Source organism: Citrus clementina, unplaced genomic scaffold (assembly GCF_000493195.1).
Source record: "Citrus clementina cultivar Clemenules unplaced genomic scaffold, Citrus_clementina_v1.0 scaffold_1, whole genome shotgun sequence".
Taxonomy (NCBI): Eukaryota; Viridiplantae; Streptophyta; class Magnoliopsida; order Sapindales; family Rutaceae; genus Citrus; species Citrus x clementina.
Window position 1 is genome coordinate 25790819 of NW_006263303.1, and position 14719 is coordinate 25805537.

A 14719-nucleotide genomic window follows, 5' to 3' on the forward strand; every position below is an offset into this window, starting at 1 on the left:
GTTATATTCCGAAATTTATTTATTTATTTTTTTAAAAAAAAGGATACGGTGTTATTTGAATTGTCGTGGCATCTCTAAAAGCCGCTACACCTGCACAATGACTGGGGCTAAATTAATAAATTCGTTCTCGCTTGTCGAGTTGTCAATCTGTCACTGTCCTTGACAAGGAAAGGCAGCTCTCGAAGGAAAGGGGGCTCGTGGGTGAATCACATTGGGCCACATAGCCCATACAAAAACTGGCCGACGGTGCAAGAGGGATCCTCAATTTGTAAAAATAAAATATAACTTCGATATGGGGTGAATTTGTACTGGATTTGGATCGATAAACCTTGCAGTTTGAATTTGCGCTTGCTCTGCTCCGGATCTGTGAGATGATGATACGGTGAAAGGGAAAAGCTATAAAAGTAAATGAATATTTGGTGGGGAGTCTCTGACTTTAGGGACCTTCGCTTATGTATATTTATTCATTTGGCTCAACAACCTAACTGTGATTAATTGCACCAGGGTAGGAGTGATTCGTGAACAAACAAAGTCTATTATCAAAATTAAGGGTAAAAAAAAAAAAGAAGCTTTAGATAACTGAGTATGAATTTGTTTTGAATGCATGCTAATTCAACTGATAAATGAAGAAAAGGGATTTGGGTTTGAACATGCTAATAAATAAACATACAATTAAAGCCCAACACAAATATCATAAGAAAAATTTTCCAATCGAATATTTAAAAAATAAACTACGTCTGAGATGTATCTTTTATTAAATACCTTTGATAAATATTTAGAAATCATATATTTCTGGTGTTTAGTCGTTTAGGTCGGATCGAATTTTCAATCACTATGATTCTAACGTTGAATATTCTTTACTGGTTATTAAAGTTGAAATTGAATTAGTGACGTGAAATGACAAATCACCCAGCAACTAGTGAGCTGCGAAAACCAAACATATGGCCGATGTGGGTTCCTAAGACCATTCCCCCACACCCAAAACCCCAGGGTGGATCACACCGACTCACGGATAGCCCCACAGTGGGCATCAGACTCATGGCTCAGTTCAGAGCCTCTTGATTTTTTTGGACACTCTTGATTGGGCTTAACTGGAGATGAAAAAATCACCAACTTTATCTTCAATGTTTCCCAATAGCAGTAGCAGTGGAAGCAGCGGGAGCGAAAGTCGTGAGCGAGAGTCGTGAGTTTTGGTGTGGGAGTGGGTCCATTATACTAACGAAACCGTCCACAAATATTCGGTGGGCTACATGACACGCCCTACACGTACCCCTCTACTCCCTCACCCTCCACCCACCCAAATTCCCAGAAAGAAATTAAAATACAATAAAATATGGGCTTTTGTGGTCCATTTTGTATGATAGAATTTTATTTTATTTTATAATATTAATGATAATTATTGGACCTCCGGGAGGGAAAAAAAACAAAAAAAAAGAAAAAAAAGAAGGCAAGGTGACTAGTCCACAACTCAATGCCCAAAAATAATGCAAGTCAATCTCCCAACTTGATTTTTTCTTTTTAATCTTTGCATCCCCCCCAAACCAAAACCAAAACCAAACAGAACCAAACCCTTATCTCTTATTCCCTCTTTTTCACCTTGTTAGGTCCAATTAGCTTTTCGGGTTAGTCCCAATTCGCGAAAGCCCAAATCTCTTTCTCTCTCTCCTCTTTCTCTCTCTCTTCTGCAAAACCCTAGATCGATCTTCCCCCTCTCCGTCTCCCTCTCCCCGGTCGGGGGACCTGAAAATCGGTCTCTGAGCTTCGTATGCACGTCGGGATCGAATCTCTCGGCTCATTACTACCGGTAATAATCCGAACTCTAACCCTAGACCTAATTTTTTCCGTTTAGGTTTCAGCTCGTCTGTTCTTGGTCGTGACTTTTCCCATGTTCGCGTCCTTTCGATTTTGCTGCTTTTTGGTCTTAATTTTGATAATTTGGTTGCTTGATTAAGGAATTATTGGTTTGCGTTTGCATATAAGAGATTAATTACTATAATTGTCTTGTTCTTTTTTGTTAATTATTTGTTCATTAACATACTTTTGATATCTAAAATTTATTTATTTATTTTTTATCTGACTGGATGTGTTCTGTTCTTGTTCATGGTCGATGGGTATACTACTTGCTTTATCTGGGCTGGTTCCATTATTATTATTATTATTTTTTCCCTGAAGCCCAAAGCTTGATCAAATTCAAACCCTAGATCTAGTCTGAATTCTTGGAATTTTTTACCTTTTCAGTCACAAATATATAAAATACCTATTTTAGCCCTGGCCCAGACTGTTATCCCGAGTGCTTAGAGTGAAGACTGAAGAGGACCTCATCATGCAGAAGCTGTGATGTCAATGTTAATGGGCCCTCATTTTATTGGCCCAGGCCCAACCGTTTTTTTTCTTTTTCAATTCTGTAGTCTGTACGTTTTAAGTCCTCATGCCTGTCATGATATGGCCTGCACATGGTTTGGTTAGTAACAAGAGTTCAAGAGCTATTTGGCGCATGGCTGTTAAAAATTTTCTAGCTTGTCACTGCTGTTAAATAAAAAGCTACAGGCTAAATATTGCGGTGGCCTTTTTTCTGAATAATTTTGCTGTAGTACATGGTGTCAATCACTCAAATTATGAAAAAAATATGAGATAAGCAAGTTCTAAACAATGTTTCTAGGTAATACCTTGAATATTTCCTTGAGCTAGTCAAGGAATTAAAAGAAAAGAAAGGAAAAAAAAATACAATTTTGTAAGCCCTGTTTCGGATGTAGTCTTTATAACTAAGATGACTTAAGCATCAGTTGTTGAGAATATATCTCCCCGCACACTATCATACGACTGTGTGTGCACCAGTTAAACTTCATGCTTTAAGAAGCAGGCAGGCAGAATACACTGCACTTCTATTTTCATTGCATACTATCGTCATTTAAATTTTATAATAGTGGTTATGAAGTCATATGTGCAGATTTCCTGATAATTTTTTTTTTCCCCCAAAATGAAAGTTGACTCAAGGAGTGACGTAGTTTCTAATGCCTTAAAGGTCTTTTACTTGTGGATGTTATGAAGGTTCTTGATGCATGTCTTATTTGCCACCATTATTACATCATATTTAATTGTTGTTAAGAGGCAATGTTTCCTGTGATGATGCATCACAAACAACATGAGCTTTTGTTTGTAATTAGCTGTTAATGAAATTATTTTCCATTATTTGACAATAATTCCTAGCGTGCTTCTATTGAATCTTATTAGTCAGTGTCCTGTATTCTTCAGAAATCAATTTCCTTTTTGTCGATTTGAGTAAATCTATTCAGCGGTTTTTTATGCTCCCTAATACAGGAATTTTCTTTTTGAGATAAGATGGCAACCACCGCTGAAACACAGCCTGATAACAATGTCATGATGACTCATGATACAAAGCCTAAAGAAGATAAAATGACTCAAGAAGCACAGCCTAATGATGAGAAAATAACTGATGAAGCTCAGGCCAATGATGAGAAAGTGGCAAATGAAGATCACCCTAGTGAAGGGAAATCGCCTCAGGAAGCTCAGCTTAGTGATGGGAAAACATCTCAGGAACCTCAGCCTAATGACGGGAAAATCTCTCAGGAACCTCAACCTAATGAAGGAAACACCATTTATGGAGCACAACCTCATGATGGAAAAATCACTTATGAAGAACAGCCTAATGAGGTGAAAATGACTTCTGAAGTACAGCCTAAGTATGAGAAGATGAGTCCTGAAGCCAAGCCTAAGTATGAGAAGATGAGTCCTGAAGCTGAGCCTAATGAGGAGGGAATACCTGAACCACATCCTCACGATGCAGTGATGAATCCTGAAGCATTGCCTCATGATGTGATACTGAATCCTGAAATCCAGCCTCACGATGCAGTCATGAATCCTGAAACCCAGTCCCAAGTCCCCGTCATGAATCCTGAAACACAGCCTCACACTGTCGCAAATCCTGAAACCCAGCCTCATGATGGGATGATGACTGCAGAAATCCAGCCTCATGATGCAGTGATGACTCCAGAAACCCAGCCTCATGATGCAGTGATGACTCCAGAAACACAGCCTCACAATGCAGTGATGACTCCAGAAACCCACCTTCATGATGTGATGATGACTCCAGAAACCCAGCCTCATGATGCGATGATGTCTACAGAAACCCAGCCTCATGATGCGATGATGACTCCTGAAACCCAGCCTCATGATGCGATGATGATTCCAGATACCCAGCCTCAGGATCAGGATGTGTGGATGACTCCAGAAACCCAGCCTCAAGAAACCGAGCCTCATGACATGATGACTCCAGTAACCCAACCTCACGAAGAGATGACTCCTCCAGAAACCCAGCCTCATGATGGGATGATGACTGCAGAAACACAGTTAAACAATGAGCTGAGAGAATCAGGGGAAGCTAGCAATGCACTAGCAATTCCTGAGACTCATCCTAACAATACACTTGCAATTCCAGAGACTCAGCCTGACAATGCATTTACTGTTCCAGAGGCTCAGCCTAACAATGCATTTGCAGCTCCGGCGACTCAGCCTAACAATGCTTTGGCTATTGTGAATACGCAGCCTAACAATGAGGTGACTAGTCCAGAAACCCAACCTAACAAGCGGAGGAAAAAGAAGTCCATAGTGTGGGAGCACTTCACCATAGAAACTGTTAGTGCTGGATGTAGAAGAGCTTGCTGTAAGCAATGTAAGCAAAGTTTTGCCTACAGCACAGGTTCAAAGGTTGCAGGTACCAGTCACCTCAAACGGCACATTGCTAAGGGAACCTGTCCAGCACTTTTACGTAATCAGGACAACAATCAGTTAACTCCATATACCCCAAGGGTCGGTGGAAGTGACCCACCAAAACGGCGCTACAGATCCCCTAGCTTGCCTTACATTTCATTTGATCAGGACCGTTGCCGCCACGAAATTGCTAGGATGATCATCATGCATGACTACCCTCTTCATATGGTTGAACATCCTGGATTTATTACTTTTGTCCAAAATCTTCAACCTCGGTTTGACAAGGTGAGCTTTAACACTGTCCAAGGGGATTGCGTTGCCACATATTTGAGAGAAAAGCAAAGTCTTATGAAGTTCATTGAGGGCATACCTGGACGATTTTGCCTTACGCTGGATTTGTGGACTTCAAATCACACCTTAGGGTATGTATTTATCACTGGACACTTCATTGATAGTGAGTGGAAGCTGCAGAGAAGGATTCTCAATGTTGTGATGGAACCGTATCCTGAATCTGACAATGCTTTTAGCCATGCAGTTGCTGCATGCATTTCTGATTGGAGTTTGGAGGGTAGGGTGTTTTCTCTCACTTTTGGACATCCGCTACCTGAAGCGGGGCTTGATTGTCTTAGGCCCTTATTATGCATCAAGAATCCCCTTATTCTTAATGGGCAGTTATTGGTTGGGAATTGCATTGCTCATACTTTGAGCAGCATGGCAAAGGATGTGTTAGCAGCTGGACGAGAAATTGTCAGGAAAATTCGTGATAGTGTAAAGTATGTGAAAACTTCAGAATCTCATGAAGAAAAGTTTGTTGAACTGAAGCAACAACTTCAAGTGCCCAGTGAAAAGAGCCTATCTCTTGATGACCAAACTAAATGGAATACAACATATCACATGCTGGTGGCTGCTTCTGAGTTGAAGGAAGTGTTTTCTTGCTTGGATACTTCTGATCCCGATTACAAAGAAGCCCCATCTATGGAAGACTGGAGGCTGGTAGAGACTCTCTGTGCATTCTTGAAACCGCTCTTTGATGCAGCCAACATCCTGACTACTACCACTAGCCCAACTGGAATTACATTCTTTCACGAAGCATGGAAGATTCTGTCAGACTTGACTCGTTCGGTTACTAATGAGGATCCCTTTGTCAGTAGCATTAGCAAAGGAATGCTGGAGAAAATTGATAAATACTGGAGGGATTGTTGCCTGGTTCTGGCAATTGCAGTTGTCATGGACCCCCGGTTCAAAATGAAGCTTGTTGAATTCAGTTTCACAAAAATTTATGGTGATGATGCTCCCACTTATATCAAGATTGTTGATGATGGAATCCATGAGCTTTTTCTTGAGTATGTTTCGCTTCCTCTGCCTCTAACTCCAACTTATGAAGAAGGGAATGCAGGAAACAATATGAAGTCAGACGAATCCCAGGGAGGAACTCTTCTATCAGATAATGGACTGACAGATTTTGATATGTTCATCATGGAGACAACTAACCAGCAGATGAAGTCTGAGCTGGACCAGTATTTGGATGAGTCTTTGTTGCCTCGTGCGCATGATTTTGATTTGTTGGGTTGGTGGAAATTAAACAAGATGAAGTATCCCACCCTTTCAAAGATGGCACGTGATATTTTGTCAGTACCTGTATGCTCTGTTGGTCAAGACTCTGTATTTGATACTGTGAGCAAAGAGTTGGATCGGTACAGGAGTTCCTTACGACCAGAGACGGTGGAAGCCCTTATATGTGCAAAGGATTGGTTCCAGTATGGATCTTCAGAAGGATCAAATGCACTTGTGAAATTGGAAATTTAGATCTTAGGTGTCGCTTTAAATCACAATTTATGATCATGGTAGGTTGTTGTTAAGTTAGTCACTTGTAGCTTCTCCTGTTTTTACACTAGGCTACCATTTGTAACATTCTAAAGGATTGTTTGGATACATGGGACGTGAAGATATTTCTAGTGTAGCTTCTTTCTTTATCATTATGTGTTTTATGAAGCTATGTCCATTGCTTGTGCATCCTCTTTTATCTACAGGAAGGAAAACAAAGCCTGCTCTGTGACAGCATATATTATGGAAGCCCCTCTTATTATTAATCTTTCTAATTCATAACCTATATAGTCAGTTGTATGTGATTCTGAGGATATAAACCAACAGGTTCGAGGGTGGTTTTTATTCCCCCTGAAAAGAGAATGGTGATGTGTTAATACTTTTGGCATTGTTTCTTTTTAGCCTTAATCACGTAGTAATCAATTGCCTTCAATCAGCCTGGGGCCAGGGCTAAAATGGAAATCTATATCATAGGTGTTTTGAAATAATTTCTTAGTGAAACACGAACCAGTTGATAAGAGAAGGGATCACAGCGGCAAGTAGCAGCTAACAGGGTTCTGCACTTCAAACCTGAAGCATCTCATTTTGCATTATGTTTTGTTGACAAGGAATACCATGATTGCGGTTTGTGGATTTTATTGAATGAGGTAATGCATTGGCTCGGTTTATGTAACCATTTATGTCAATTTTCCTGTTGAATCCTACTAATGTCCTCAAGGCAGGACAGGAAAGAAAAGATCTGCAGATTCTCACCAGTGGTGGTTGCAAACGAGTAAATCCAAATGCACAAGCATAAAAATTAGCGCAAATAAACACCAGATTAATAATAAAAGGGAGAAACAACTTTATTGAATTTCTTTCTCTACATAAATTCCAAATGAAAATGATACGTTTTTTGGGGGAAATTTGGTGTTACCCTCCCACCACAGACCCCACGTTATACAAACTCATAATTTCTAGACTAATGTGGACATTTTGATGATTTATAACGCAACATCCACGAAATGGACTTTCTTATCCTCGTCAGGCAATTTCTCCAAGCAGAATGTGACTAGCCCAGAATTTGAATCATACTCAAATTCGACCTCATTTGAATCCACAGTGCACCTTCTTGGCTTAGCTGATGCATAAGCACCGAACTTGCCACAACCTTTAACCTCCATGCAGACCTTCCCCACCAATTCATTGCTACAATTCTCCGCTCTCTGATCACCTCCATACCCATCATCAATCTCCGTTAACTTAGCGCCGCCTTCAACTACATATTTGAGCCCCTCAATAGCACCACCAGCATTGAACATGTTGACGAGCCCCAAGGGCGCAAAGCTAAAGCCGGGGGATAAAAACTTAATGGGTGTGACAGTGAAGATTTCATGTTCAAGGACTTTAAGGGACACTGGCATTGCTGCATTGTACGGCAGGGTGATGAGTTCACCGGTCCGGTGACAGTAGATGGCGCAGTCACCGGTCCAATTGGGGTCCGTGGCAGCTTCAGCAATGAGGTGAACATCACGGCCCCTAATTTGCCCCGTTATTGCATCACTTGTGGTTTCGTGGAACGTGTTCTTCCTTTCAGTTTTGTTCCAAGCCGCTCCTTGGCAATTGTAAACACCCAGCACCCCTGTGTACTTGTTCATGTTCCATATCTTCAACAAGCTGACACGATCACGGGCTGGGTCCGAGAAGAGGCAATCGCGTGTGGGCCGCCCAGGCAAGCGTCCTCGAAGAATTGACCCATCAGGCAGCACTAATTTCTTTAGCAGCTCAAAGTTGTGCTTCCCGGGCGCATCACTGCTCAAAATTAATATATAATTTAACTTAATTAACGTCACCAAATCAGAAATTCTAAAATATTTCGGAACTATTATGTCAGTCATATAGTAAATAAAATAAATGATATTATGATATATTAATATATTGATATGTATATGTAAGTAGTGACCATTATGTTAAATTTAATTACACGCGACATACATATACTTAATTGATTATATTACCTAATATAGTGCAGTGTAGAATTATCATCAAAAAATTAAAAAAAGAAAAAGAAAAATATTGATCTTTTATGAGAAAATGAATGGCCATGTTATATGATTCATTACCTGACGTAAATGGGCCCACCACTTATAGCACGGGCCGATCCGTGATACTCAGCAGCTGGATGAAGGGAGTGGAACATGTCCCAATCAGGCCGCATGATTTCTCCCAAGAACACACTGTTGTATGCGACAGCTGCAATATGAATGGTGTGTGATGTCGGATCACGTGGGTAGAAATCATCTGATGCTCTCACTATAGCAGTTTGTTTTGAGCAGTAGAGTGCATCAGTATTGTGACTCATGCACGCAATGCACCCATTATCAGGGAAGTTCCTGGCAACCGACGCATCAAGCGCTTGATGATACTGTCTGGTCAACTCAACCCTGCCACCTAAGCCAGCACCAAGCGTCTCCAATATGCACTGGACGTCCACCTTAACACCGTCTATACCCGCAGACGCCAGATAGCCGTGCAACTCGTTGTAAAACTTGTACACGTTCTTCGGATTCACCAAACCCAAACCCTGCACCGCCATTACATCAGTCTTCCATGTTGGCTCGTTCTCCACCACTCCTTTCGACAACATTGGATACTTCATCAACGACTCGTATTCCTCCATCTCCTTAATCCCCGGGCGGACCCCACCCCAATACCCGGTGATCGCGTGCCACACGTACACGTATTTCAACCCGTGCTTTGTCTTCGCGATGTCCACTATGTTCTTAATACCCGTTTTGGGATCTTCGTTCTTTTGAAATTTCTCGTTCTCTTTAATCCCGGTCAACCTCATCAACGGCTGTTGTTTCTTTTCGTTCTCATCGTTGGAACTGTGATCGTCCCCGCCGACTAATTGCCAGCCGTCGTCAATAATCACGAACTTCGGAGGGGTCCCACCTTTGGCGAGACTCTCGAGCCCGGCCTCCACGCCTTCCTGAGTTACTTCCTGGTAAAATGCGTCCCACGTGCACCAGCCGAAATAGTCCACGATTCCCGGCAACTTCTTCTCGTGTCGTTGACGGAAGGTTTTGAGATGTAAATTAACTGCCCTGATTGCTTCAGTGATTGTCCCGAAAGGATCTGTGCCGGCGTGGACGAACAAAGAGTGACTAAACGACGACGCTTTGGTGTCGGAGTCGCCGCTTTCTAAACACAACTCGAGCTCGTCGTTTGCATTTCCTTGCAAACACGCGCGGAATGAGCCTTCAATTAGAGGGAGGAAAACAGTGTAGACGATCTGATTGTCTTCGTTTCCATCGTTCGATTCGATGTGGGACCCCTCTTTGGTTTCCACCAATAAGAACTGAGTCTCGAGTGGGATTTCACTGCCATGGTCGCCCATTTTCTGAGCCATCCACCACAACTTGAACCTGAAACAGGCCAAGAAACGAATGTCACGCAAAGCCCCGATGGGGAGCACGTGCCTGCTGCTTTCTTCATCGAAAGCCGCGCCAATGAAGACTCCCTCGACGGGACCGGAAGTCGAACCGGACGTCGTGATCAAATTGTCCGGCACTCCGGTAAGGATCGTACGATCCTTTACAATTAGCTTCCTCTCGGCGATCCTAACTACTGGTTTGATCGTCATCTCTTTAACTTCTTCTTCTTCTTCTTGAAGCTTCTTTCGAGGTGTAATTAGCTCGTCTCTCTGAAATTCCAAGAAGAAAATTAACATACATAAAAAGACTTAACAAGCAAAATGAGTTGAACAATTTAATTACCTTAAAAGTGAATACCGAGAATGAAGGATTGGAAGAATATCTGCGAATTCGAAGACATGAAGCCAATAAATAAGAGCTTGTTAGAAACTGGCAGAAATAAAAAGTTTCTTCAGAAATGAAAGGATTGGAGAAATTAGAAAAAAATAATAATATACCAGAATCAGAATGCTTCTTGGTTAAAACGACGAGTTTTGATTTTGAGCTTGAGAATGAGATGCTGTTAAGAGAGCACGATGTGAACGATGGGACAGATGAGGACGAATGAATGAGAGGCTTGTTATTTATAGTGGGGGATCTGAAACTGTAACAAGAATTTGACGCCATTTTTTTTTTCTATTGGTCTCCCTCTCTCTATAACTTTATTTTCGATTTCGATCTTTTCGTCCTCGTTCTCAAAGCATTATATCGTGTTTCGCGCCACGTCACACTCAATCCAACGGAGCTAAAATATCCTTCACCAGAGATTACGTTCCCACGTCGGATCCACGCTGTACCAAGGTTCAATCAAATAATTCCATGTACCAAATAAGTTCTAATACGTGGACTTTATTAGGTCATGCGCGTAGATTAAATCAAATGAGCTGATGTGTGTCCACGTACTCGGTTTCCGTCACGCACTCGAAAATTAAAATTTAAAATCATAAAACAATTTCCCATGAAATTTTGTTACGCGGCCTCTGGGAAGTGTGAACCGAAACGGCATCGCGAGGCATCCCCCTCGTGACCGTCCCACGCAACACCAGGTCATCAGCTGCCGGTGCCTTGGCTGCTCGTTTTGGCTAACCACAACCACCCACTATTTTGTCCAAGTCAAGATCGATAGTTCCATATCTTGGTAACTAAGCAATAATTATTTTAAATTTGGACGCATATCTAATTTTCTCGTATAATAAATCCCTGCGGGCAAAATGCCTGAAACAAGTGTCCTGGGCATCTTTTCTTGTGCTTGGAGAATTTGATTAGAGTGTTCGAAGGGGCCAACCATGATCAATCATCGATGGTACACGTAAGGTTACATATGGGCCCTTGATTTCAATGATTCCCTATATTTATGTTTTTTTTGTTTATTGTGGGACCTAATAATGTTACTGCACCACATGGGAAATCGGGGCAAGTGGAATGCATGTTGCTAGGAGCTATCATCATCATAGGTCCCGAGATTCTGGATTTACACGATTACACCGATTCTAGTCATTTATGAATCATCAACAATTTATTTTATCATATATTTTCACACGTATCCAATATTCCACATAATTTTTCGATTTTAAATCATGTGTTGTTTATATCAACATACAAATCAATTATTGGAGTGCATGATTGATCACCCGTGCTTGTCAGTTTGTAAATCAATCAATCGTATTGACATCTCGTTTAAGAAATTGTTAATTTATGGCTGCAACTTGATCCAGGTGTCACTCTCGTTTCTGTATTTCATTTTAGTACGATGTACGTCTCAAACAATGGATGGGCTACGTAGAGTGCGTATTGAATAATATTCAAATTTATTGCTGATATTGCACATTTTACAATTTCTTATAGGTGGCTGAGCTTCTTAAGTCGCAATTCATTTTTCACCAAAATCGTATTTGAATCTTGATATTTTCCTACTCAATAAAATGATTGAAGCACTAAAACCCACTAGATTTTCCATCCGTCTACGTGCTTTATATTTTGGCTTCACAAAAATTTTCAAGAACTTTCCACAAAATTCACCTTCCAATTAGATTTTTCATCACGTGGAAAATTTGTGTGCGTAATAAAAGAATTTCACTCCATCACGCTACATAATAACGATTGCCAAAAGCATTACGGCTTTTACCGTTTCATTGGACGTTTATGTGAAGCCTAAACTTGTTATATTTCCACTGATCAAATCACGTGCGTGATGTTTCCTTTCCACTAATTATGTGCCTCAGCCTCACGCACCAACTTTGGAACTATCTGCGGTTATTTGCTAATTTTGCCACTAATATTCTTCACCTACTAATAGGATTGTGAGATAATTAATGATAAAACGTGTCAGTTGTCACGTGACATAAGAGCTTTTAAACAGAAATCCCAAATAATTGCGCTGATTAAGTGAAAAGGACAGGACACGTGTGTGGTTATAGTTGTTCGAACAAAAATATCTGATAGTCGTGGAAGATCTGTATGATGTGAAGTGCGGTCCGCAAGCTTGTCTCTGACATCATCATCGTACACGAGACACGCCTTGAGTTTCATTCGTACTCCTTTTGTCTCCACGAGTTTTTAACCGTACAATACCGGCGTAGAGAACACTGAAAACTCGCTTGGTCTAGCTGACACCTGTCATAACCACTCGTTTCTGGAGGTTAGATTAAGATTACCTCCTGCGGGGGTAGTTTTGCTATAGTAGCGTGGGTGAAAGCAAACGCGTGAGAAGGCGAGTGAGATGGCGGGAGAGGACTGGGTGCTACGCGAGGTTAGAAATATTCGATGGAGTGTAACTTGATGTAGGGTGTAGATGAGTCTGGAAACCGGTGATTGATGAACCAGTGATGCTGTGAAGATCTCGTGAATATTCTTGATGTTTGAAAATGGTAAAGTTATGGTATGCTGGTGCTTCGTCACCCATTTTGGGGGCATTGGCAGCGAGAATGGCGATTGGGTAACGTGGGGTCGGGTGATGATTGAATTGAAATAAAAATGAGTGGTTTTGCTGTTTTTATGTGATGAAATCGTCAAAAATATCTTCCTGTTCATTCCTGTTGGAAGGAAAAGTCAATAATAAGTGAAGCCACTCGGAGCTTCAAGACAAATGAGGTCATTACGCTCACCCTAGTATCCGGCCAAGGAGAAAATTATAGAGATATTTTGACGAGGTAACAAGCACGTGATATCGATTTATTCGTCAAAATTTTTAAGCCGAATCTTCAACTACTTTGGCTCAACTATCTTAAAATAAAATTCTCCTTAGAAAATTTTCTCATTCCCATTGAGCAATGGGTCAGTGCATTTGCAGTATAATTGTCCTTGAAGAATTTTAAAAACGGGGCTTAGATATCTTAACAATTACAACTAAATCAAATAGGATTATAGAATTTTAAAAACAGGGCTAGACACTGTATTTTGTGAGAGCTGTAGCTAATCTAGTCTGTAAGCTAGCATGACCTTTGATATGAACCACTTTTTGCTTATAGAAACGGTCGGTGATTGTGAGTTGTTTAAAAAAATAAATCAATCCAAACATTTGGCTAAATTTAAACAATTGATTTTTGTGAATGCTTAATTCAAAATTTTTTTGAAAAATTAGGGTGGAAATAATAATGAGAGCACGGTTATTCGCCTAGCCAAGCACACACTCCAAAATTAGGGTTTTGTCCTTTAATCAATTATCAAAACCTTTGCAGTTTACAACAATGTTGAGTTCCTCCGATCAACTGAAAGAAATCATAAGTCTAATATCTCCAAGCTCCAATTCAAACAAGTCATTTGGTTGCTCTTCTCTGTTGAACTTGCAAGAATAATCTAATATCAATCCGTCTTCAATTCAAGCCCTAGCTCAAAGCACTCATAGTCTGATCACCTCAATCTTGCTAATACATTTGAAGAAGATGAAGAAATGTAAGAATAAGTACGCCTATTCATTGGATTGACTAAAATGAAGGTAACGTTGTGTTACTGAAAACAATAACTGTGTTCTATCCTTTTAATCCACTTTGATTTATTTTCTTTTTTTTCCCTTATCACTTGTTTATCTATTGATCGCAGGCAATATGTGATTTAGGTGTATGGTGTATATCTATCCAAAAAAATAATTTGGAGGCATCGTTTCTTCTGCTCACTTCGAGTCACTCTTGCGGGCAGTTATTCACGCCCTTGACAATCCTATTGGTCCTTTGCCTAACAACATTAGAGGCCGTACAGGTACCAGACACAGTAATTGTTGATACTATAGTGACTTGCTCTTATTACCCTAAGCATGGAACATAACACAGTCTATTAATGCAGTAATTCTTGTGAGGTAATAAAATTTCAAGACTAACTTGCATTTAAGTTGTGTTCACAATAAGAAAATGCTAGGTTTGTCTTTAGAACTAAATCTTTGATGCTGCTGTAATGTCAGCTCAATTAAGTCAACAAATGAGAGAATTCTCGGACATATGGGTTTCTTTCTTCAGAGGACTTCTTACCATTGACAAAAAGAAAAAGGGACGCGTCAGAAAAGTGTGCGCTAAAGACAGGTCCACGATATTTCCTCCAACACTAGCGCTGTCAATGAGCTTGTGCTTTTCCTCTTTTAACACTTATTTCTAATGGAGATGCATATCAAACGTAGAAAGTCTTTTATGACGAGTGATTCTGTCATGCAATCTGGGGAAAAGATTATTAAGTAACTGATTCATTCAATTAATATCAAATCAGAATCATATCATATAACTCGA

General features: G+C 40.5%; 2 protein-coding genes across 5 annotated transcripts; one reads left to right on the plus strand and one right to left on the minus strand.

The window, feature by feature from the left end:
* The first annotated feature begins 1527 nt into the window (after positions 1–1527).
* Positions 1528–6702, plus strand: LOC18055821 (zinc finger BED domain-containing protein DAYSLEEPER). Of its 3 annotated transcripts, XM_024192494.1 has the most exons (3): positions 1528–1804; positions 3340–3981; positions 4363–6702. In XM_024192494.1, exons 1-3 carry the CDS (start codon positions 1766–1768, stop codon positions 6532–6534), a joined length of 2853 nt encoding a protein of 950 aa, XP_024048262.1. In that variant the 5' UTR covers positions 1528–1765; the 3' UTR covers positions 6535–6702. The 3 variants fall into 3 exon arrangements, with proteins under 3 accessions (XP_024048262.1, XP_006453082.1, XP_024048261.1); XM_006453019.2 differs by having other exon boundaries at positions 1529–1804; positions 3319–6702; XM_024192493.1 differs by having other exon boundaries at positions 1529–1804; positions 3340–6702.
* Positions 6703–7372: 670 nt separating this feature from the next.
* LOC18055822 (probable galactinol--sucrose galactosyltransferase 6) lies at positions 7373–10699 on the minus strand. Of its 2 annotated transcripts, none has more exons than XM_024177387.1 (4): positions 10466–10699; positions 10311–10366; positions 8655–10237; positions 7373–8343 (listed from the first exon to the last, which is right to left on the minus strand). In XM_024177387.1, exons 1-4 carry the CDS (start codon positions 10632–10634, stop codon positions 7536–7538), a joined length of 2616 nt encoding a protein of 871 aa, XP_024033155.1. In that variant the 5' UTR covers positions 10635–10699; the 3' UTR covers positions 7373–7535. The 2 variants fall into 2 exon arrangements, with proteins under 2 accessions (XP_024033155.1, XP_006453083.1); XM_006453020.2 differs by having other exon boundaries at positions 10311–10350; positions 10466–10556.
* Between the last annotated feature and the right edge of the window lie 4020 nt (positions 10700–14719).